We start from the raw sequence: 25,705 nt of genomic DNA, 5'->3' as shown, positions 1-25,705 counted from the left end.
ACATTTTAACATTATTTGTTCTTTCCATCCATGAGCATGGAATGGTTTTCCATTTCTTTATGTCTTCTTAAATTTCTTTCATAAGTTTTCTATAGTTTTCAGCACACAGATCTTTTACATCTTTGGTTAGGTTTATTCCTAGGTATTTTATGGTTCTTGGTACAATTGTAAATGGGATCAATTTCTTGACTTCTCTTTCTGTTGCTTCATTATTGGTGTATAGAAATGCAACCGATGTCTCTACATTGATTTTGTATCCTGCGACTTTGCTGAATTCATGTATCAGTTCTAGCAGCTTTTTGGTGGAGTCTTATGGGTTTTCTACATGATACATGTAGAGTATCATGTCATCTGTGAATAATGAAAGTTTGACTTCTTCTTTGCCAATTTGTATGGCTTTTATTTCATTTTGTTTTCTGATTGCTGATGCTAGGACTTCCAACACTATGTAAACAACTGTGGTGAGAGTGGACATCCCTGTAGTGTTTCTGATCTCAGGGGAAAAGCTCTCAGTTTTCCCCCATTGAGGATGATATTAGCTGTGGGCTTTTCATATATGGCTTTTATGATGTTAAGGTATGTTCCTTCTATCCTGACTTTCTTGAGGGTTTTTATTAAGAAGGATGCTGTACTTTGTCAAATACTTTTTCTACATCTATTGACAGGATCATATGGTTCTTATCCTTTCTTCTATTAATGTGATGTATCACACTGATTCATTTGTGAATATTGAACCAGCCTTGCAGCCCAGGAATGAATCCCAGTTGATCATGGTGAATAATTCTTTTAATATATTGTTGAATTTGATTTGCTAGTATCTTGTTGAGAATTTTTACATCCATATTCATCAGGGATATTGGCTTGTAATTCTCCTTTTTAGTGGGATCTCTGTTTTGGGAATCAAGGTAATGCTGGCTTCATAGTATGAGTCTGGAAGCTTTCCTTCCATTTCTATTTTTTGGAACAGCTTGAAGGATAGGTATTAACTCTGCTTTAAATGTCTGGTAGAATTCTCCTGGGAAGCCATCTGGCCCAGGACTCTTTTTTATTGGGAGGTTTTTTGATAACTGATTCAATTTCTTCACTGATTATGGGTCTTTTCAAATATTCTATTTCTTCCCGTTTGAGTTTTGGTAGTGTGTGGGTGTCTAGGAATTTGTCCATTTCTTCCAGGTTGTCCAGTTTGTTGGAATATAATTTTTCATAGCATTCTCTAATAATTGTATTTCTGTGGTGTTGGTTTTGATATGTCCTCTTTCATTCATGATTTTATGTATTTGGGCCCTCTTTCTTCTTTTTGAGAAGTCTGGCTAGGGGTTTATCAATTTTGTTTATTTTTTCAAAAAACCAGCTCTTAGATTAATTGATCTGTTGTACTGGGTTTTTTTTTTTTTATTCTATATTGTTTATTTCTGTGATAATCTTTATTATTTCTTTTCTTCTGCTGGCTTTGGGGTTTCTTTGCTGTTCTGTGTCTAGTTCCTTTGGGTGTGTGGTTAGGTTTTGTATTTGGGATTTTTCTTGTTTCTTGAGATAGGCCTGGATTGCAATGTATATTCCTTTTAGGACTGCCTTTGCTGCATCCCAAAGGGTTTGGACTGTCATGTTTTCATTTTCATTTGCTTCCATATCTTCTAAAATTTCTTCTTTAATTGCTTGATTGACCCATTCATTCTTTAGTAGGATGTTCTTTAACCTGCATGCATTTGGAGGCTTTCCAAATTTTTTCTTGTGATTGATTTCAAGTTTCATAGTACTGTGATATAAAAATATGTATGGTATAATATCAATTCTTTTATATTTATTGAGGGATGTTTTGCGACCCAGTATGTGATCTATCTTGGAGAATGTTCCATGTACACTCAAGAAGAATGTGCATTTTGCTGCTTTTGGATTAAAAGTCCTGAATATACCTGTCAAGTCCATCTGGTCCAGTGTATCATTCAAGGTCATTGATTCTTTATTGGTTTTCTGCCTATATGATCTGTTCATTGTTGTAAGTGGAGTTTTAAAGTCCCCTGCAATTACCCTATTCTTATCAATAAGATTTCTTATGTTTGTGATTAATTTATTTATATATTTGGGTACTTTCAAGTTGGGGGCATAAACATTTACAATTTTTAGCTCTTCTTGATGGATAGACCCTGTAATTATGATATAATGCCCATCTTCATCTCTTGTTATGGCCTTTAGTAAAATCTAGTTTGTCTGATATAAGTATGGCTACTCTAGCTTTCTTTTGGCTTCCAGTAGCATGATGGATGGTTCTCCATCCCCTCACTTTCAATCTGAAGATGTCCTCAGGTCTAAAATGGGTCTCTTGTAGACAGCATCTAGATGGGTTTTTTTTGATCCATTCTGATACCCTATGTCTTTTTATTGGAGCATTTAGTCCATTTACATTCAGAGTTATTATTGAACGATATGGATTTAGTGGCATTGTGTTGTCTATAGGTTTCATGCTTGTGGTAATGTTTCTGGTCCTTCCACTCACAGAGTTCCCCTTAGGATCTCTTGCAGGGCTGGTTTAGTGGTCATGAACTCCTTCTCCTTCAGTTTTTGTTTGTTTTGGAAAGCCTTTACCTCTCCTTCTATTCTGAATGACAGCCTTGCTGGATAAAGGATTCTTGGCTGCATATTTTTCCTATTCAGCACATTCAATATTTCCTGTCACTCCCTCTGGCCTGCCAAGTCTCAGTGGTCAGGTCTGCTACTACCCTTATGTGTCTACCCTTGTAGGTTAAAGCCTGTTTGTCGCTAGCCATTTTCAGAATTCTCTCTTTATCTTTGTATTTTGCCAGTTTCAACTATGATATGCTGTGGAGAGGACCTATTCCTACTAAATCTTAAGGGAGTTCTCTGTGCTTCCTAGATTTGGATGTCTGCTTCCTTCCCCAGATTAGGGAAGTTCTCAGCTATAATTTGTTCAAGTAAACCTTTTGCCCCTTTCTCTCTGTCTTCTTCTTCTGGAACTCCTATGATTTGGATGTTATTACATTTTATTGAATAATTTAGTTCTTTAATTCTCCCCTCATGGTCTAGTATTTTCTTATCTCTCTTTTTCTCAGCTTCGCCATTTTTCATAATTTTATCTTCTGTTTCACTTATTCTCCCTTCCGCTTCCTCCACCCTTGCTGTCAGTGCATCTAGTTTATTTTGCATCTCATTACAACATTTCTTAATTTGTTGTGACTATTTTTTAGTTCCTTGATCTCTGAAGCAATAGATTCTCTGCTTTCTTCTATGCTTTTTTCAAGTGCAGCTATTAATCTTAGACTATTATTCTAAATTCTTGCTCAGATATATTGTTTATATCTGTTTTTAGCAATTCTCTAGCTGTCATTTCTTCCTGGAATTTCTTTTGAGGAGAATTCTTCTGTTTCATCATTTTGACTAGTTTTCTGTCCCTTATATGTTTTAATAGCTTGTTACATGTCCTACACCTGCAAGCACTTCTATGTTAATAAGGGGTCATACGCTGTCCAGGGCCTGGCCCTTCAGGAGGTGTTTTTTGGAGGGTGTTACTTGCTCTCTGTTGTTGTGACTTTGGTTACTTTATCTCCCTACTTGTAGTGATGTTTTGGACCTTCCACCAACATACCTGATGTTTAAAACCATCATTATCAGACTCCAGTCTGGGACTTCATCTCTTTCTCCATGCACCTGACTCTAGCCTAAGCAGACCATCTCTGGTCCTGAAACGCAACTGACAAGTCTTGCCTCCATGTATTTTCTTGTGATGCCTCTGTAGCCAAAAAGTTCATTTGTTTTGAGTATGTAATTCCATCAGAGTATTTCTTGTTATAAAACTTAATTTGGCTTATTTAAAACTATGTACTACTCCAAAGAATTTTCCAATTTAGCAAGATTTCCCTGAACTACCTTTCATTGGCCCCTCTGCATGTGTTAATAACCTGATTGTGTAAGGTCCTTTCTTTATGCAACTGTCATTGTTGATGTATAGTTACACCGCTGCTATATTATTTCTTGATCCATCACTACTTTGGCTATCCCTGTGGTTTGGCTGGTAACTGAGAATGGTGGAGGCAGGGTGCTTGATAAGGGGTGGGAAGAAACCAAAAGTGTGCTGGTCCAGGCTTGGAGTTATACTGGCCTGGGTTACAATCCTGGCTCTGCAGTTTGTAGGTGTGTGATCATGGACCAGTTACTTAGCCTTGCTGAGCCTCAGTTTCCTTAATACATGTTTACCAAAGGATGTCTTGTTGACTCCTTAAAATGGAACTCACCATTTTCTTCCTGAACAGCCAGCTGCTTCCCTGGCTTGGGTATGCACATTCATGGTGTGGCAGTATCTCTAGGCACCCAGAAGCTTGAAATGCCAGAGTCACTTCTGATTCCTCCACCTCTTGCCAGGTCAGTTGCTGAGTCAAATAAATTCCATCTCCCATGCTCTTGCATCTATTTCTAACCTTGTAAGTTTTCCCCAAGCCACTCTTCTATTGTAGGTCCTCATTCTATTTTCTTAGACCAGTGTTCTCCAATGTAGAGTACTTAAGGCTATCTGCTGAGCATTGGAAGAAAATATTAGAATACACACACACAGATTTTAATATAATATAATATAATATTATATATTTTAATATATTATATATTATATTATATATATTAATTATATTATAATATTATATTATGTTATATATTTTAATATAATATAATAGAATATATTATATATATTCTATTTTATACATGTCTTATAAATTACTGTTATTAATATATTATCTACCACCAACACCTCCTTTGTTTCCTGCTGCCTATCATGTTGAAAACAAACTCAACTGTCTATCATTCAAAACACATATAGTCTTCTTTTCTACTCTAGTCAGATAGTCACTTACAACTTTTCTTGTATATACTGCAGACTTACTGGATGTTTTTATGCTCTCATCTCCTTACCTTTATACTTTTGTTTGTATTTTTCCCTTCTTTTACTTTCCACCTGCTCTAGGAAGCAGTGTGAGTAAGCTTAAGAGCAAGGATGAAGATATATACACACATGCATACATATATACATACACACATATTTACACATATCTATCTATATCTATTTATGTATCTATATATGCACACATGGTGGTATAGATATATGCTTATCTCAATCTTTGAAATGTTCTATTTCATATAGGTTCAAATCTTCGTTCTGCCAGTTTCTTGTTTTATTTAGGTAAGTCACTCACACTTCTGAGCCTCAACTTTCTCATCTGGAAAATAGGAATAATAGCAATCAGTTCTCATGTTTGTTGTGATGAGTTATTGAAATACCACATTGAGCTGAGTACCTGGCCTGGTACATCCAATGTAACTGTTCAGTAGATAAGAGCTGCTGTGACTGCTTCTATTACTCTTTTCAGGTATTTTTTTTGTCCAATTCTCCCAAATTGTGAGATTGTTCATGAAAGTGAATATTTTCATAATATAAATATAGTCATTAATGAGCTTGCCATTTATATGACTATCACCTACTCAGGTATGCCTACCAGCATCATGTGACTAACTTGCCCATCTTGATATCATTGGTCTCTTTTTCAATAGGATTGTCCAATGTTATTTTTAAAAAATGTTTACTTATTTATTTATTTTTGACAGAGAGAGAGAGAGAGAGAGAGACAGAGGGGGAGGGGAAGAGAGAAAGAGGGAGAGAATCTCAAGCAGGCTCCTCACTGTCAGCACAGAGCCTGATGTGGGGCTCGAACTCATGAACCATGAGATCATGACCTGAGTCAAAATCAAGAGTCAGACACATAAACTGAGCCACCCAGGTGCCCCAAGATTGTCCAATGTTGTTAACAGTCAACAAGAAATGCAAATACTATGCAGAGCAGTTGTAAGCTTTACAAAAGATGCCAGATCACTTGAAGTCAATGCAAGTGACTTAGAAAAATGCTGGAATCATATCAAAGGCAATGTTAAATCAGCATCTGGTAGGAAAAAAGAAAATTGAACAATTATAAGTGCAGGTACCTCAAAACAGAATGTTTTAAATATCAAAGGATTAAGAGGGGATTTGGGAGAAATTAATGAGGGCTTTGAATATTTCTGCTAAAGGAAGTCTTTTAAAAATAATTGGTCCTGAGTACTTAACTAAGATACAAAAAGCATTAACCATAAAAGAAATTCTGGATAAATCTTACTACATTAAAATTAAGAGCTCCTCAAAAGAAGTCATAAAGAAAGCAAGGCACAAACTTTATGTATCTTTACCCAGAATATATAAAGAATTACAAATCAATAAGAAAAAGGCAACAGTAGAAAAATAGGAAAAGCAGTGTATGCGAACAGGCCTTTCTCAGAAGGGGAAACACAAATGATGACTAAACTTGAAAAAAATGCTCAATCTTATTTTATAAGCAGGGAAATTAAATGTATTGCCACCTTGAGACATTGTTTTTCTATTTCTAGAGGGACAAATGTTAAGATGTTTGTATTACTTATCTATTGCTTCCTTATAAATTACCACTAATCTGGGAGCTTAATACACATTATTTCATGATTTCAGTGGATAGGAATCTAGGAATAGCTTGTTTGGGGCCTCTGATCAAGGATGCCTGGTGACACAAAGCAATGGTGAGGATGTAGAGCAGTGGAAACTGATCTTTGGAAAATCATTTTACATTCTCTTACAAAGCTGAACATGTATATATCTTCAAGGTGCAGCAATCCCACCTGTAGTTCTGGATGCCGGGAAGACTTGTATTTGGGGACTTGGGAACACGTGTGAGAATGTTCATGGCAACACTGTTGATAAAAACAAAATCCTGGACACAACCCAAATGCCCACTGAAGGAGAATTGTGGAATTCTTATCCAACAGAATATCAGATGAAATACATGTACAGAAATGCACAATGACATCAGTAATCTTAGATCCATCATGTTGAATAAAACAAGTACGTCAAAGAAAACTAGGTGTGCTGGGACGTATTTTTATAAAGCTCAAAGCAAAGCAAAATTAAGTGATAGATGTATAATAAAACTATGTGAAAAAAGTCTAGGGAATGACAAAAACAGAATTCAGAAGGTGCTTATGTTGGCTGATGGTGGCAGTTGTGTAGGTACAGGGATGGGATGGAGAAGGGAGTACATTGATGATGTTCTATTTCATAAATTGGGTGATGGGTTCATCATGAGCATTCATTTTATTAATATGCTGTACAGTTATATATGCTATATGTTCTTTTGTTACATAATAAAAAATTTTTAAATGTTGTACTGCAGAAGTCAGATATATGAGGGAAGTCAAATTGTACTATAATGTTGTTAGCTATGTGAAAGAAATCTAATAATTTTTTAAAAGTTTATGTGAGTAATCTCTATAACCAACATGGGGCTCGAACTTGTGAACTCAAGAATTGCATGCTTTTCTGACTGACCAGCCAGGTGCCCCCCAAAACCCAATAATTTTAATTGATCCAGTAAGTGTACATTGTTATAATTAAAATGCAAATTTTAGGGGTGCCTGGGTGGCTCAGTCAGTTGGGCATCCAACTTTGGCTCAGGCCATGATCTTGCAGTTGGTGGGTTCAAGCCCCACATTGGGCTCTGTGATGACAGCTCAGAGCCTGGAGCTGTGTCAAATTATGTATTCCCCGCTCATGTTCTGTCTCTCTCTGTCAAAAATGGATAAACATTAAAATACAAATTTTTAAATTATAAAACAAAATACTAAATAAAAAATTAAAGTTTATTTATTTTGAGAGAGAGAGATGGGGGGAGGGACAGAGATAGATAGATAGATAGATAGACAGATAGATATTTAGATATAGAATCCCAAGCAGGCTATGTACCATCAGTGCAGATCCTTATGTGGGACTTGAACCCACCAACTGCGAGATCATGACTTGAGCTGAAATCAAGAGTCAGGAATTTAACCAACTGAGCCACTCAGGCACCCCTAAAGAAATTCTTAACACAAATTTTAGATCATTTTTTTCAAGGAAAAAAATTTCAAACTTTTCCCCTTAGTATTTATTACGAAAATTGGTCACATTTTCAATGGACGGACTTTAAGTGGTTTTATCTATTAAATTTGTTCTTTGGTAGTGAGGCCCTTCTCTAATTCATGAATGTAAATATTATTTCTACAACTATTATTCCCACTAAGATCCATCTGAAATATTTCCCTCTCTACAGTCCACCAAATAAATATTGTCTCTAGTTTTGAACCTACCCACACACCACACTCTATTCCTAACACCTCTTTGGGGACCTGGCCAAACTCTGTCTTATTTTGTGACTTAGTTATTCGTTTTTCCTGTGCTGAAAAGTGAGCTCCTTGAAGTTTAGACCTTATTTATCTTTGTATGAAACTAGCACAATCATATGCATAGTACTGGCACTAAATAAAAATTTAGTGAACTTGAATTTTTCTAGACGTGTTTCACTATAGGGGTTAAGAGAAGTCAATACCATCATTACTTAATAAGTGCAAAATTTTCACATACATTACATTGTGAAGTAAGGTGAAGGGTAAAACAAGCCAACATTCTTGGTGATGAAGTTCAGGCTGGTCTAAGCAATTATATACTCTGTCCAGGACTTCACAAACATATATTTGCATTTGAGAACAAAACCTGTTGCAAAGAAATCTTTCAAGAAAGTTTGTGTTGCTTATATCAGAAAACACCAGAAGCATTTTTCCTATTATTACCAAAATGGTGAAGGTTAGTGCATGCAGATTTCTCATATGCCTCATAAAACACTTAATCATCTAAATCCGGAGCCGAGAACCACTGTGTAACCAAGTAGTTTCCTGCTTATAAGGAACTCAGCTGTGTAATTCTGTTTCATCCCCAGATCCAGCATCTCCCATCCTGTCTAGGGGGCTTTACCACTTCATGACATCATAAACAAGACAGGTGCAGAGTTCAGTTTAGCTGACACTTTCGTTATAAAGCTAATAAACAAGAAAGCCCCAAGGTATCAGCCATTGTTTTTTCCTTTCCTAAAGCTAGATAGAAATGTAATATGTATACAGAGTTTCTAATTTATTTTCCTACTAACGAAAAGAGGCATTTCTAGATAAATTAGTGTTCTGGAGTTGCCTTTATACAAAGAGGGAAACAGGTTTGCTTAAGATTTTAAATTTGGCTTTAGTCTTTTGTTAAACATTATGGATGTGGGTGGGAAGATGGAAAAAGAACTAAAGGCAAACAAACAGGCAAAAATAATGCATTATTTTAATTGTAGAAAAGAGTTATGTGTGCAATTAGAATTCTTGTGTTTAAGGAGGCTGTTTAAAAAGTCCACACATAGTTTAAGAGTTATGCTTGCATTTTCATGTGTCTGTGTGCACATGCACATACAGAGCTTCAGAGTCAATTAATATGAATACAGTTGCGAGCCTTATGAATTCAAAAAAGTATTTGAAACCACTTGCACTATCAGAAAGCCACTATAAACATTTTACTAAGAGATTGAGGTTGTATATCAAGTATTTTCCTGAGTTATACACAATATACATGTTGAAAACATTTCACTCAAAGGTATGTGGTTTATAGGACCAGCTAGCTCATTAAGGTGAATTATACAAGCTCAGCTACCTGGGAGTTGTTACCCACTGATCTAATTCAAGTAAAAGTTCTCAACATAAATATATCTCACCTCTGTTGATGTGTATTATTAAAATATGATGGATATAGTTTGCTGTCAATATACTTTGCTGACAAGCAACAAAATTATTGAGCATCTAGAATGAGTAGAACACAATAGCAGGTATGAGGGACATATAGAAAGATCCATCATAGTTCTGACCTTAAAGGCTCATAAGGCAACTGGAGAGAAAGAATGGATTCATATGGATTAAATACTGAAGTAATAGAACTGATATCTTGACATTTTGGAAAAGAGATTTTCTGTATATTCTCTGAGGTTGGTTCTCTCAGAAGTAGTGAGTGGGGCATTTAAAGAAAAAAGAATCAACTTCATCTTGAACCCATTGGGTGAGCTAGAGTGAAGACAAGGTGGTAGTGTCTCTTTCTTTGGAGTACATGGTATTCAAGCATCCCAGTGAGTGGCTTTCACCCTGGTAGGTATAGATAAGCGTGTGACTTTGGATCAGGAGCAAAGCTGCCTGATTCACATGAATTAGCCAGTTCATGGGGTGAAGCGATTATTTGCAATGCTCGCCCAAACAAATTGATGAATCCAGGGTGAACAGAATCAATGCACTGGCATTTGCCAAGCACAGATTCAGATCAAAACAGAATAAATTAGTTCCTCTTAGTCAGTTATTGCCTCAAGTAGGCGAGCTGAGGAAAAAGAGGTGTTAAGGTGCACATTGAATGTGAACTACCTTCTGTTTTCAGCTGAAGATGCAGAGCCAAAGACAGGGAATGTAAACAGACAGTGAATATGAAATTGTAGCTCGGTAGGGAAAGGAGTTCTGTGAGCAACTCAATTTCTTCCTCTGAATTGTACCCAGAATAGCGCTGACTCCTATTTGCATAGACTGTTCAGAATGCAGACTTTTAATTCGTTGTCAGATAAAATACAAAGACCTGAAGTCTGAGTGACTTCGTGTCTGGAGTTTCCAATCTGGGGTTACAGACTGTCACCATGTAATGACAGCATTATTTGAAGCTAATACTGTAATTAATTTCTTACCACTCTACTCAGCCAATATTAACAATGAACCATACTGTTATCCGGCACACCTTAGCGGAGAGTTCTTGTAGCAAAAGAATCCATAACCGTGTCTGACAGTCTGTCCAACTGGGAGAATTGGATGTCTAGCAAGGGAATATTTCAGGGATGGACATAATATGGTTTATGCTTGCAAGTTGTGCTCAGCCAGAGAGAAAGCTAGTCTCCTGATGTTAATAGTCTGGCTTTTTCCAGTATAGCTGTTCACAAAATAATTTAGAGAGTGAGGCATGCTACAAAGTAATATTGATGTACATTATGAACAAACTCTGTATAAAGAAATGCCAACCTGAAGATGCAATCTTTTGTTGGTGGGGAAATAGTAAACTATTTATGATTGTCTTATGATGTTTCACTGACATATGGTGCTTCTAACCCAGTGACAAATTAATTGACTTGGTTTAAAAAGAAATGGATGCAGCTTAACGAAGAAGGACAGGATATGTATCACAAGGCAGCTGGTTCTGCCACTGCTGGCTTATGGAGACAATATACATGGGACAGCTAATGAGTCTCTCTGTTGCATAAGATAGATTCTCTTTATAATAGAATTGCACGCTTTGTCTCTAAATGGGGTTATTATACACACCATTGCACAATGTTTGAAGAGCTTGGTTGGCCCTTGTAGAGGGTTAGGAGAGAAATAAATTGGAAAACAATCGTACTTAAGACCTTCAATCCATCAAACACTCCATATTTATCTAAATTACCAGCATGCTCTCCCAAAATACAAATCTGTATGATACACACAGCTAGAATGTTAATGCTGACCAGCCTTCACTCTGCTTTCATCCGTTAGGTTTTCCATTGTAAACACAGACCAAAATTCATGCACGTTGAAGCCGGGTAATGCATTTTAGCCAGTACCCCCCACTCCTTTTCCCTCTGCTCTTCCTAGTTCCACTCTCTTGGTCCCTGAAGTTTCATTTGGGATTCTCTCCACCCACCATGAACACACATGCATCACTTGGCCTGGGTTATTTAACTCTTAGAACTTTTCGACTTTGAATACGCCAACAGTTTTAATGGTAATTCACTCTGCTTCTTCACTTTTCTCCACACTTATGGGTTCTCACTGTTCAGTCACTGAGTTATTTCTTTAGAATAAATCCATTTCAATTCCTTTTGCAGCCTTGAAAAAACCCCAGGAAGTGGTGGTAGGAGAAGGCAGGATAAATGGCAGCATCATTCACTCTGTATGTGAAGATTACACACCTATTAGAGGGTGTGGGCAGAGCCCATTCAGCTGGTGTAGGTCCAGAGAGCAGGGAGCTGAGTCAGGCTCTTACCTCGATGTGCTCTAACTTGGCTCTGAACCTGATTTCACCTTCTGGCTCCATTCTTCTACTGATAGTATCATGAAGCCCTTAGGAATTATGCAGCATGATTTCATCCAAATTCTTTCAGCGTTATAACGTATCTTGAAGCCCCACAGGAGGCATCACATGGAAAAAGTGATTCATGAGTATATCATGAGTAGATTTTTGATTTATCACACTTTGGTCTTAAGGATACACCGTTCATTCCTGTTGACCTTGGGATGCTCACTTATGAGACTAGATAACAATATTTGCTTCTTCCAGCCTTTCTCCTCTGTGTCTCTGTCCTCCCTGCCAAGAGCAGTTGAAAAGTGTTACACCTGGGAAACATTCTAAGGTTCTTGGAGTAAGACTATCTTTTCAGTTTAAGATGCTATTATATCCCAAACCAGATTGCTTCCTCCTTGTCATTGTGGGGTTCTTTTCAAGTCTACCTGTGATTTGGTACAGAGGAAGGGGAGCTGAAACAAATGGACGAAACAGTTTCATGGGCTTCTCCACATATTTATTACCCTCTCCAAATTGAATCTTGAAGCCTTGTCAGAAGTGTTATTTTTCCAACAGAACACGCATTAAGTGGCTATAACAAATAAACTCACCTCCTGACATCTTTCCCATTGCTTGCTACATCCATTTACTGGGAAGATTATATTGTAAGGTGTGATGGGAGGTGTTGTTCAACAAAGGAAAATCACCACTTTGTAATTCTATTTGTTCAAGTTTTTTTCTTTTGCGTGGGATTTTGGATTTACTTGTCATTTCTGGAATTATTTTTTAAATGGTGAGTATTATATTTCGATACATGTTTCTCCAGAATTTATTCCATCCAACTAATTCTTTTTTTTTAATGTTTATTTATTTGTTTATTTTTGAAGGAGAGAGAGACAGGGCATGAGTGGGGGAGGGGCAGAGAGAGAGGGAGACACAGAATCCAAAGCAGGCTCCAGGCTCTGAGCCATCAGCCCAGAGCCTGATGCGGGGCTCGAACTCACAAACTGTGAGATAATGACCTGAGCCAAAGTGGGATGCTTAACTGACTGAGCCACCCAGGTGCCCCACCATCCAACTAATTCTTAAGTTACATACATTCTTTTGAAAGTAGAGTCATGTTTTTTTGTGAGCAAATTTCTATAATTTGGCCAGGGGGAAAGGAAAATCCAAAGCAAATGGTAACAATGAGTAGTTAATGAATGTTCTTTTACCGATTTTTTTTTAATAACTCTCATGTTCTCTGTCAAAAACAGATTATTTGATGGCAATGCTAAGAAGACTTAGCTCCAGGTAGAAATTAGTTTCCATTTGCCTGGATGTGTCATTTATTGAGAGGGCTTTTACTTATATTTTTTTCCTTTAACACAATTACCTTAGGGAAATAAATATGTACAGAGACAAATGAGTAGACACACTAGTCTTTATCAATGTTTGTTCAAATTATTGCGGTTTAGAGAAATGGGAATCTGGAACTGAGATGCCTAGGAAATAAATCTTGCCTTGTATGTAGTATCTTTAGTTCAAGAATCTGAAAACACATTACAAGCAATTAAACTTTAGGGTACAAATGGGAATTCTATATTGTTTGTTGGTTAAATTTAATTACAAAATTATGATTTGCTTTGGGTTCCTAGGAAGCCCGTTCTTTCTACAAATGTGCACATCCTAGTTTTCATGGCTTTTTACCTATTCTCTCAAACCACTTCCAGGGTTCTGTTCTTCCCATGTTATATTGCTTAAAAGACTCAGTTTCCTTACTTCCTCCTTCTGATTTTTTTCCAGCCTCTGTGACTTTTGCTCCCCAAATGTTCTTGCAACCTCTCTAAGGTCAGTGGTATCATCCTAACAGCCCTCCCCCAAGGCCCTTTTCAGTCCCTCTCAGGTTTTTTCTTTAGCCCATCTGATATCATTGACCCATCAAATCATGCCTCCCTTTAAAAAAATTTTTTTTTTAACGTTTATTTATTTTTGAGACAGGGAGAGACAGCATGAACGGGGGAGGGTCAGAGAGAGAGGGAGACACAGAATCCGAAACAGGCTCCAGGCTCTGAGCTGTCAGCACAGAGCCCGACGCGGGGCTTGAACTCACGGACCGTGAGATCAAGACCTGAGCCGAAGTCGGACCGACTGAGCCACCCAGGCGCCCCAGATGCCTCCCTTTTTAAATGCTGCCATTTCTTGCTTGGGGGACATTTGGTTACTCTCCTTTGTTCCTTTTCTCTGTGTCTTTCTTCCTTACCTCCCCTGATATGCTGGATTTCCCAAAGACCTCAAGTTCCTGGCCACCCCAGAGGCCATCCTTGGTTGGTGGAGCTGCTCTCATGACTGTAGCCATAACCCACCACCAGTTCCAATTTGCTCTTCAGTTCAAACTCTGGGACCTCATTTTCAACTCCTCTTGTTGATATCCCACTGTATCTCAAGCTCAATATATCCGGACCCCACTGGTAATCAGGAGACAATGTGGGGACAATTCCCTCCCTCCTTCCCCACTCCTTCTTTCCTAGCCTCCCTGCCTCCATCACCATCACCCTCCAGCCCCCAAAGTATCCATGTTAGAAGCCTTGGAGTCTTCTTGGCCCTGCTCCTTCCTTCCTCACTTGTCTGATTTTTCACCAAATCCCACTGATTCTACTTCGGGAATGTCTTCATATCTACTTCCTTTCCAACCTAGTTGCCTTAGGTCCATCTGTTTTCATCTTCTCCTTATCCTGGTACACTGAGTAGTCTCTTCACTTTGTTCTCTGCCTTCCTGCTGGAGCTTTTCCTCTGAAGACAAACCCAGGCATGGCTTATCCTTTCCCAGACCATACAGCCTGGAACGTACCTGAGCCCAGCCTATTCTCTCCACTACTTCCTCCTGTGCACCTACTGAACTAGACTCACTTCTCCCTTGTCCTAACTCTGGACTTTGGCCTAAAAAGCTTTTCTTTTCTCCCTTCGCTTGGGGAAAACTACTACTCATTCTTCAAGCAACAAGTCAAATGACATTTTTGTGAAACCTCCCCCACTCCCTACTTTTACTGGCCACAGCACATGCCCCAATCTTGCATCATTGCCCTTGTCTCTTGGTCATGGGATCATAAGCTTAGGTAACAGAGACTTTCCCTTCCTCATTTGCCTTATTATTTGTATCCAAATGCTGGGCACATCCTAAGCCATTGGCCAGGGTTGGCTCGATGCTCTCTTGATAGAATGTATGGTGGATGTACTTGATGGGGCACTCTGAAGTCACCTAGGTGGCCCCACGTTCTCCTGACCGTGCTGGCAAAGGCGCTTTCTCTGTCTTGACGGGGCTGATTCTCTCCCTTGTGGGTGTGCTCTCCACCAGGAAAAAGAGAAACTGTATGTGGAACTCAAGCACATCCTGGCACGGCAGCCCGGCCCCGAGGCTGCGGAACAGCTACAGATCTACCGTCACACGCTGCGGGAGAAGACCAAGCAGCTGAAAGTAAGTGGGAGCCTCAGTGCTTTCCTGGCCAGAGGACGGCCACCTGCTGGGGACCTGGACAAGCCCTCAGTACAAGGAGCCCAGCTCCCAAATGCCACACTCCACGGAGGTTGGCCTGTTTTGTTTTTTTTTCTTTTAGAATTCCAGTCCCAGGAGGAGCAGGGCACATCTCAGAGCTACCCCCCCCCCCCACCCAGCATGTAGACTAATAGACCTCACAATTCTCTGTTTCCTGAAAGGAGGTGGTGAGCGAGTAAGGAAAGAGTTGGAGAGAGGGTGATGGTGACAGAATGGAAATTCGGGGGATGGGGTGTGTAGGGACCACCTCAAGATGAGGTAGAGGATGTGGTTGGTGGGGAAGAGCAGAGGAAATATTTTAACACCATCATCCACCGAAGCAGACCACTGTGCCAAAGCAGGTTTTTGCAATTCCATTCCACCTGAAATAAACGTACAGAAAGCACGGGCTACTGCCCAGCCCCCAGGGCCTTCCTTCATGACCATCTCTCAAATAAGTTGCTATGAAAGGAAAGTAAAATCATTTTAGAATTCTGTTAGCATAATTTCCCTTCTCGGCGACTTAAGAACGTCAGCTGGGGAGATGGAATGTTTTATTATTACACGTGCTTTTTAAAAAGTTTTCTCAGAAACTGTGTGTTCCCATTATATTTGGAGCTTTACCTCCCAAACAAGTACTTAGATATTCTTGGCACGTCAGAGAAGTCTTATACACACGCATGCACAGAATGTAGCACACGCCAGCTGAATTCTGGAACTTACCTGCATGACAAGGGTGATGATTGTTGCCTTTCTGCCTGGGGTAAAATCGACTACTATAGTGCTAATCCCTTCACAAGTAGCACGTTTTACAAGCACATCCTTCTTCTTTAAAAAGGCAGATGAAACAGAAGTGTAATTAGAACATTAATTTTCAACTTCTCACTCACAGTGTTTATTTCACACGAGTATCCTGAGACGTAGTTTGAGTTTTGCATGAGGCATAATCTTTTGATCATTTTCACCCTTCTCAACAATTGAGTATTCCAAATAAAATAAAAGCTCCTTTTCTCACAGGTCTGTCTTTATGCCACTGTCAGATAGCCACACTTAGCGCTGGGTAGCATTATATGACTCACAGGAGCTTTTTGGTATTTTTAACCGTTTAACTCAGGAAATCTAGATTTTTTTTTGCTCTGAGGAAATATGACCCCTGGTGGAAGAGGTTCAGAGGTGGTGGTACTGAGCCTGTCTGCTAGTTTGTCCTCATTATCTGGACTCTTTTAGGAAATGCTATATTCATTGTTTGGAAACAGAACCTTGGTTCCTAATTGCTTAACTATTAGGCAGATTTTCTCCCAACATGAAAGTCTTACTCTTTAGCTCATGATAACATAGTCAGAATCATTTTCTTAGAGATTAAAGGAAAGAGTTTAGAAGCAGGTAAACACTCAAAGGACAAAGATCCTCCTTTTGTGCAAATTTTTAAAATAGTGAGCAAGAGGAAAAAATAAGTCTAAGTCTGTTGCATGCCCCTTAGAATGGTAACCTTCCTTTCTTCCGTTTGATTTCTGTGAGGTGTGCCCCTAGCTCAGGAATGCTTTACATATCCTGGTCAGGTGAGTAAATGCCCACCCTTCTTGCCCAGCCAAGACCAGCAGCATCTATTGAACACCATAGTGGAAGAGGCAGGTAATCAGGGTTCCTATTACACATTCCCTGGACTCTCTTGCGTTCATATCATAGCTCCCTGCTTCTCAGGAGAAAGCGTTACTGTGCCTGGAGAAAGAAAGAACCTGTGAAGAGTCCCAAAGAGCACAGTAAAGAGGTGATAGACATTTAGCAGAACAGCAACCTAGGAAAACACAGAAATTGAATGCCTACTTAGTGGTGGTGGTGGCAGGATGATTCCAGAATAATTTTTTACCATAATCCTCAAATGAATCACTGTCCCTAGTGATGACTTCTCTGAATGCTTTTTAAAAAGGCTTTAAAAGCAATTTTATCCTGCATGCCTGGGAGTTTTTCTGTCTCTACTCACCATATTCTTGAAACACATTACACCATTCATGTGTGAGCCTCGTTGAATGTGGCCTGATACTTCTTTTAAGCAGAGGTTTTGTTAAGTTTGTCACTGGATTATGAGACTTCAGACCTCAGTCAGATTTTTACCTCGGTGCAGATCTTGAGAGCTGGCGGAAGTGCGAGGATTAGCTGTTAGACTTGGGCGTGGTTTTGTAACACTAGCCTCAGTGAGGTAAATGGCAGCAGATTAGGAAAAATGTTCAGGAAAGGATATTGTCTCACTGCATATCTTCTGTTAATGCTGCTGTTATTTGTCACATTAGGTTTTGTCTTCGGAGCTGAATATGTACGAATCACAGAGCCAAGAATATAAATATGAAATCGAGAAACTTACCAATGAACTGATGAACTTAAAGAAGAAATACCTAGCTCAGAAACGTAAAGAATACACTCAGAAGTAAGAATTAGTCAAATGTTATTCTAATTTTGTTGTGCCTATTACCTGCTGATAAGAAAATAATTGGCAGACAGTCATGGAGTCACAGAATCCACTGGGTTAAAGTCGGTAACAGGGTGAACAAATGACATTTTACAGGTCCCCCCCTGGTTTGTGTCAGGGCAAGATGCATGTCTCATTTGATACTGAGGCCTCTCCTTAGGACCCTAACAGGGATCCATTAATATCTGCTCACTGATGGACCTAACACGGAGCAGAGGAAATGTATGTAGTCTTCCCTGCCCGCCCCCCCCGCCCCCACCGCCCCACTGTTCTTATGGTTTGGAGATAATTATGCCATGACAGTGTTTGCAAATGAGGTTCACAGCCAGGCTTGTACAAACTAAAAGCATGTCCACACTTAAAACCACAGGTGATTTTGCTAAGGGGTTTAGGCTTGGTAAAGCTGTACTTTTCAATAATGCATTTTGTGCCATGATAATGATGAGCCCACGAATAACTTTTACCTATGTTTTAGATAATCTAGCTCTGAACCATCTTTATGTCTAATAACTGACTTCAGTATCTGCTGGGGGTATTGACGTGAGCTCTTATTTTTCTAGGAGATGATAATGCGATCTCAGGTTAACATTTTGGGTTTCAGGATGCCTGCATGTGGAAGAGTAAATGTTCTTTTCGCTTTGTTTTCGTCATTTGCCTAATGCTAGGGTGAGAGAGTGGACTTGGATGAATCAATAGATTTGAACCTTGGTTTGGCTGAGTGGCATTACCCAACTCATCTAGTTAATTCTGTAGTACTCACATTGAGGGTTTAAGCCAAGTTTGGTGTTTCATTCACGTGGGCATTGCAGGGACATGGGGAAAGAGGTACATCCGCCTATGATTCATTAGTGGCAAACAGCTATTTAAAGTAACTGGATGCAAATTGATTTGCCAGTAAAAATTTGCCCTTCTGGTAAATCAGAATATTCCCCTGTTCCACATTCTGATGCCAACTCCTTGGTAGAATAAAATCCTGCTAAAAATTTGAGCTAATTCCTATGGGTCTGTCTTATTGTAGGGTCTAGCAACTACCCGATACAGAATCACTGGTGGGATTTATTAAACATTCAGGTTCCCAGGCCCCATTTCCTGATGTTTGGATTCAGCAGGCTCTGGATGAGCCTTAGAAATGTGCAGTAACATCAGTCCTCAGGTGATGTCCATGCACATCTAAGCTGGAGAAGCACTGATATTAATGATGTGACTCAATGTTGGAGTGGAGACACTGGTTTTATTTTAGGACAGCAAGGTTGAGCTGGTAAGACGTCAACATGGCTAGTTCCTGTGTGAGGCATGAATCCAGCTCAGTGGCCTTCAAGCATTTCTAGTGCACACTCTTATCAGTAAAACACTTTTGAACTTGTAGCACCCCCCCCCAATATATGCATATATATTAAATATATATTTATGTTAAGTTTTAAAACAAAATTTTATTGTAGAATAGTTTTATATCTCCAATATATTTTAATTTTTAATGTTTATTTATTCAATTTTTAGAGAGAGGCAGAGAGAGAGGGATACAGAGAATCCCAAGCAGGGCATACTGAGAGAGTATGACCTGAGCTGAAATCCAAGAATTGGACGCTTAGCCAACTGAGCCACACAGGCACCCCTATTATTTTAATTTTTAAAAAGTGTTTATTTACTTTAGAGAGAGAGAGGAGAGAGAGAGGGAGGGAGAAAGTGTGAGTGAGGGAGGGGCAGAGATAGAGGGAGAGAGAGAATCCCAAGCAGACTCCGCTCTGTCAACACAGAGCCTGACGTGGGGGACTCCCATCTCATGAACCATGAGATCATGACCTGAGCTGAAGTCAAGAGTCAGATGCTTAACTGACTGAGCCACCCAGGAGTCCTTCATTTGTATATCACATGCAAAATACTATTATGACATTGTGAGTAAATATTAGTAAACTGAGATTTTGTTTTTAATTTTTAAAGACAAAATATGGGCAGAATCTGAACTACCTTCTTGGCACTTCCCTGTGGGTCATCTTACTCATTTTTGAGAGTACATGCATCTATTTTGGAGACCAGCAGTCTAGTATACACAGTTACAAATAGCTCACTTAGCTAAACAGTTAATTATCTTCCTAGAGCTGACCAACTTCCCTACCTTGGTCCTGCAGTTTGGCCTAGTCACCTTTGACCTTATTGATCCCCTTCCACCCATAGTTTTCTGGACACTGATAGTGTGTTGAGCCAACGGAAATGCCATTCTGTTGGCTCAGTCCCTCCCATTGGCACATCTACTAAAATTGCACGGCCCCCATCCATAGGTCTTTTGTAGGTATTTAATTAAAAATGAACTACAGTTAAATCAAATTAAAAATTCAGTTCCTTAGTTGCACTAGTCACATTTCAACTGCTAAATAGCCACATGGAGGTAGTGGATGCCACATCAGGCTCTAGACAGAGAGTTTTTCCATCATGGTGGAAACTTCTATTGGGTAGCACAGCTGTAGAATCTTTGTCTTTACCTGTCCTCTCCTTTCCCTAAATTGCTCACTTGTAGTCATTCTGCCCTGGTTAGGGTGCCATTGGCAATTACATTTAGTTGGGGATCCATAAACTGGAAGTAGACAGAGAGAGGGGTTCATAGGAGAAGAGCAAAAGGATTCAAGGGCTGAATGAAAGTTTACTGAGGCAAGAACAAGAGTGCTGAGATGGTGTGGACTGGAAGGGAGAAGGCTGAGGGAGCCATTGTGCTGGTCTGTAAATGCATTACAAAGGCAATATAAAGGAGACATCATTCCCATCAGTCAGCTTAGAGCAAGCCAGAAGCATTATGCTTAAGTTACTTCAGAAAGGAAAACTTAGGTTATTTAAGGCAAGAGAGGGCTGGAGGAGGTGGTGCTTGCTGCATCTACCGGCAGTCAGGGGGTAGACAAGTTGCCAAGCACTTGAAGGAATCCTCTTAACTGGATCCATTCAAGGCTAAAGCTTTTGTCCTATTTATGGAGGATGATTTTTTTTTTTTTATAATAATGAAATCAATTCTGCTAAGAAACTGCTGGATTGATTAACCAATCTTCTTCAGGTTCTTTCCAAATGGAATAATTTAGAATAATCTCTGTGGACGTTCTCCCCACACTTGCTCTTTATAAAATAGCAACTCATGCCACTTTTGCATTTATGCCTTCTTTCATTTTTCTCAAACACCCTTTTCATCATGTTTCCATCCTGACCTGCACCCCCACCCACCTGCCTCTGACTCTCCTGTCCTGGAACCCCAGGCTGGTCTAGAGTTTGTAGAACTAGTCAGATTCTTTCCCAAAAGGTGGAATTCTCTCCTCTGAGGTAAATCACTTCCAGTTGTCAAATCTAATTGGTTTTGGTCTTAGTTATTAGCTTAACTTTTATTTTTAAAAAGGGGTTCCAAAGATGTTTTCTGTAAGACCCCTGAATTCACAATAGGGAATTTGTATAAATTTAAGGTACCTCTGCAGGAAACTTGAGTGTGTGTGTGTGTGTGTGTGTGTGTACACGTGTGAATGTGTGTGTATGTGTGTGTATTTAAAGGATATCTATGTAGAAGATACATTATAGATTTTAGGGCAGGACTCCCTTTATCTGTTGCCCAATGTACTATCTTATTTATCTTTCTCAGATTTTCTTGTATCTTAAACTATTTCTAATAATAACTTCTGCTTGTCTAAAGTTATAGTAAAATTTGTATTTTATAAATGTCCAAGTTTGATGAAGATACCTTACGCGTGTGGTAAATATTTATGTTTCCACTGAAAATTTGAAATAGAAAAGTTGATAAATGATGAATTCGTCATTATAACTGAGCCAAGAGAAAGATTCTTCTGATGAATCTTTGGAACTAAACAGATGTTTTATAAAACAGGAAGATGATTACAAGTCGGAAGTCTCAAGTCCATAATTGAGTTATAATGAGGTCTTATGTCCACATTTAGATCAACATTAGGAGGGCACGTTTAATTGTGTCTTTCCCTAATTTTATGTGTTATCAGCGAACACCTAATTAGATTTAAACAACCACTTTGTCTAAAACTGGAAGCTTTAATCAAAGCAGTTTTCAATGGCTAACTCACCCAGGGAACTTAGAGAACACCAAACTTAGAAAGAGGAAAAAAGATGGTAAGGAAGTTAACTTTCACCTCCTGTCTTACAGAAATAAGGACAGAATATCCATGGATAACACCCTGTCAATGGCCAAGCCAACTGGCCCTCGTTTTACTGGGGGTGGATTTCCCCTCTACAGGCCATCCAAAGTGAAGTCCTAACCTGAAGCTCCTGCCTGGGTCCAGTAGAGCAGCTCATGAAATTCTCTTTGAAACGTTTTGGAGGAATCTTTTTCAAATCCCTTGGATCACAAATATTTAGAGAAATCAGTGTTCAAATTCCAGGATGGAAAGAAATGCAAAACCATCATCGTCATGTACATAAAAGAGTGGTGACATTCTGCTTGGTCCACATGGATATTAACAGATTGTAATTATATCATTCAATTAGGCTGACACATTGCATAAAGCAGATCTTTTGTTACTACTACATTGATTGATTTGAAATGCACCCTATGTCTAGACACTCTGTATAGATGAAACTTTGGATCTGAATTTCTCTATTATAAACATTGCTGTATAGGTTTTACATTTAAAAAATATTTTTGAAATGCAGTGCATTTCTTTTTAATAAGAATCTATTTTAATTATTCCTCATTAACAAGTCATTGCATGAGGTGAGAAAAAAGGACAAACTCTCAAGTATTTAGAAAGTGTTTTGAGAATGATTTCTATGTGGAATTTCTTTTCAGGCCTGGGGTATGAAAATCTATTCCAAAGAGACATACTAATAAATACTTCATCATAAAAAATAAAAAAGAACCTTTGTAGAGATTTTGATCTTTGCTTTGGTAGAGTATGTAATTAAAGTTTAAAACTACTGTGAGAAATGTTTAACATAGGATTTGATTCAGAGGAACCAAGACTTTAAAATGACGGGTTTGGGCTGGTATCCTCTGAAGACCTTGCGTTTCTTAGACCTCCTACTTGGAGAACAGAATTATATAGGACCGGGATCTGTTTGGCTTTCAGGCTGCGTGCCAACATTTGGAGTCATTGAATCCATTGTATTTTCTTTCTGTTGAAGCCTCAATTACTTGGACGTCAGTTCAAAGTCTCCTCATTAAGGGTGCTGATTCAGTAATATTATGTGAGGACATTATGGTCATCCCCCTCACAAGAACTTGACCTCCGTGATCTTTGAAATTATAGAGGAGTAAGCAGATCAGGGTTAAGCAAGGACATTACAAGTGGATCATTCCATTTGTGCTATGGGACCAAGGTCCCCACTGCAGGGAGCAGGAAACTTAATGACTCCAGGATGCTTGTTCAGATTATACAGAGAAGTGGGATTTTAGAGGGATTGTCTACATGTCCTCAGTTCACCACCAGAAGCAGACCCAAGGAAGTTATGGCCATGAAGTGATTTATCACGAAGTGATCCCAGGAAACCCACTAATAGTGGGGAAGTGGGTCTGAGAAGGGAAGGGAATCAAGCTAGGTGCAATTTGAAGTCAGGTTCCATGGTGGGAGACTGGCTACATTTTGCAGGGGGCTCTGGAGACAATGTAAAGACATCTCAGAGTTGTCCCCTTCAGGGGAAGGCAGCTGAGTATTTATAACCCTTATTCTGGTAGTCTTTGGTCAAGGACTGCCTTGGAAAGGTTCTTCTGCCTGCAGCACAGCAGGGTCCAGCAGCCTGGGGGCAGCCCTGAGACAGAGAGGGCAGTTGCTGACTATCGGCAGTGAAAATGCTAAGGGCTGGGGGTGGGAAGTGGGAGTGGGTGAGGTAGTGCCATCCTCTCTTGCTTTTCCCACAGGGTCCCAGGAGAAAAATGACAGATGGAAATCACCCTCCACTGTAGACGGTGACTCTATGATGAGGTGTGGTCATCAACTCTTTGTGTACCATATAGGAGTGTGGAGGATGAGAATGTACCCCAGAGAATTTGCCAAGAGCACCTTAGACCTAAAGAATCATGGTGGGACCATTTCCATTTTGAAAATCACTGATGTTATCTTACCTCAGGGTCATATTTTGTTTAGACAAAAGACTTTTGCAGGTAAGGTAAAGCAAGGCAGTTATTACATATGTACAACACTGGAGATTTTCCAGTCCATTCAGGGACTTTTGAAATATATCTATTGTCAACCTCCTACTGAGTCCTTGGGTGGCTATGAGAGGTTCACTTTTTTTTTTTATAAAATTTTTTAAATATTTATTTATTTTTGAGAGAGAAAGAACACGAGTGGGGGAGTGGCAGAAAGAGAGGGAGACACAGAATCCAAAGCAGACTCCAAGCTCTGAGCTGTCAATACAGAGCCTGACGCAGGGCTCGAACTCACAAACCATGAGATCATGACCTGAGCTGAAGTTGGACGCTTAACCAACTGAGCCACCCCGGTGACCCCATGAGAAATTCACTTCCCTAGGGAAAAGGGATCTGTGATTCTTGATGTATCCTATTATGGTATAGATGGGTTCAAGTTCTGGCTCATCATAACAATAATTTGTTTTAAGGATTAAATGAATTAATGTATGGATAAGATTAGAACAATGTCAGGCACATAGTAACAGTTCAGTAAATATCTGCCATTATTATTATTACATGGTGATAACTTATGTTTTGAAATTAAAGAATAAGAATTGTCACATGATACTAATAATAACAGATAACACTATAATATTGGGATAAAGTTAGATTTGGTAATGTGATTTATAGTTGAATATCTTGTGGAAATGCCACATTGAGTACCTCATGAAAAGTTCTGTATATATATATATATTTTGTAACTGTGATTTGGGGACAGATCTTTCACCTTCAGAAGTCAGAGCGTCCAGAAGGAAAGACCCTGGTGGCCTCTAACTGCCATCTTCTTGTTTTTCTCCATGGGGAGGAGAAGGGTGGTCAGCCTCTGTGGATGACTGAGGTCCCATGAGCCAAGATGGCGTGCGCTCCAAGAGATGACACAGCGACTCTATAGGCTCCATAGGCTTATGTTCAAATGGAGGAGGAGTAAATTAAGACTTGAAAAGGTGGAAGATACTGCCGCTGCTTCTCATTTACTGCACACCCTGACAGCCCAGGGTATTATAAGCAATAACTTCTTAGGTGCAGGTATTACCAGCATAGCCACAGTACAAAAATGAGTCATTAAAAACACTGAGATTTGCAAATCATTAAAGATAACTGTGAACTCACAGTGGGCTGAGGTGCTTTTAAAATCACAAATTTGAACTGCATTGTAAAACAACATTAGGAGATTGTACAGTAGCATCATTTTATCCTGGGGTTTTCAGAGTTTCAGAAAGGAGTCATGTTGCTAAACCAGCTATTGACTCTCTACTGGGCTGATGGGGAAACTGGTAGGGTTTCTCTGTGGATAGAGAGAGACATGATAAAATGGACTCCCTGGTCATTATTTGCTGATCATAGCATCTCAACGACTGCTCTTATAGACAGATTTTTGTTGTGCTTACCTCTAAAGAAATTGCCCAGAGCAAAGGTTTGTTGCTGTGACAAGCCATAGAGATAGAGGTAGTTATGCTAAGAGAAGGCAGCAGCAACTCTCCGATCATGGGCTGTAATTTTGCTGTAAAAATTTATCCAGGGTTGATAATTATCGTTTGATCTCTTGGCTTGCTCAGCCAGATTCTGAAGGTTGACCTAGGCCAAGATACCCATAGGAAAACACTATATAATGAATTTTGAGCAATGTGGCATTTCAGAGCCTGG

General features: G+C 39.2%; 1 protein-coding gene across 3 annotated transcripts in view; it reads left to right on the top strand.

Moving 5' to 3' along the window:
* CFAP58 (cilia and flagella associated protein 58) overlaps nt 1-24,138 on the top strand; it is a 113,153-nt gene extending 89,015 nt beyond the window's left edge. The window contains exons 16-18 of one of the 3 annotated variants that reach the window (XM_060641556.3): nt 15,300-15,419; nt 17,765-17,898; nt 22,079-24,138. In XM_060641556.3, the coding sequence (XP_060497539.3) occupies nt 15,300-15,419; nt 17,765-17,898; nt 22,079-22,190 (366 nt within the window). In that variant the 3' untranslated portion in view covers nt 22,191-24,138. Of the gene's footprint in view, nt 1-4,265; nt 4,362-15,299; nt 15,420-17,764; nt 17,899-22,078 lie in introns of those variants that run through there. The other 2 variants (XM_060641560.3, XM_060641559.3) reach the window with 2 other exon arrangements.
* Nucleotides 24,139-25,705: the final 1,567 nt, after the last annotated feature.

The sequence above is a fragment of the Panthera onca genome, chromosome D2, assembly GCF_046562875.1.
Source record: "Panthera onca isolate mPanOnc1 chromosome D2, mPanOnc1 haplotype 2, whole genome shotgun sequence".
Lineage (NCBI taxonomy): Eukaryota > Metazoa > Chordata > Mammalia > Carnivora > Felidae > Panthera > Panthera onca.
Note: the sequence above shows the minus strand (reverse complement) of the source record. Positions and strands in the feature narration are given on the sequence as shown.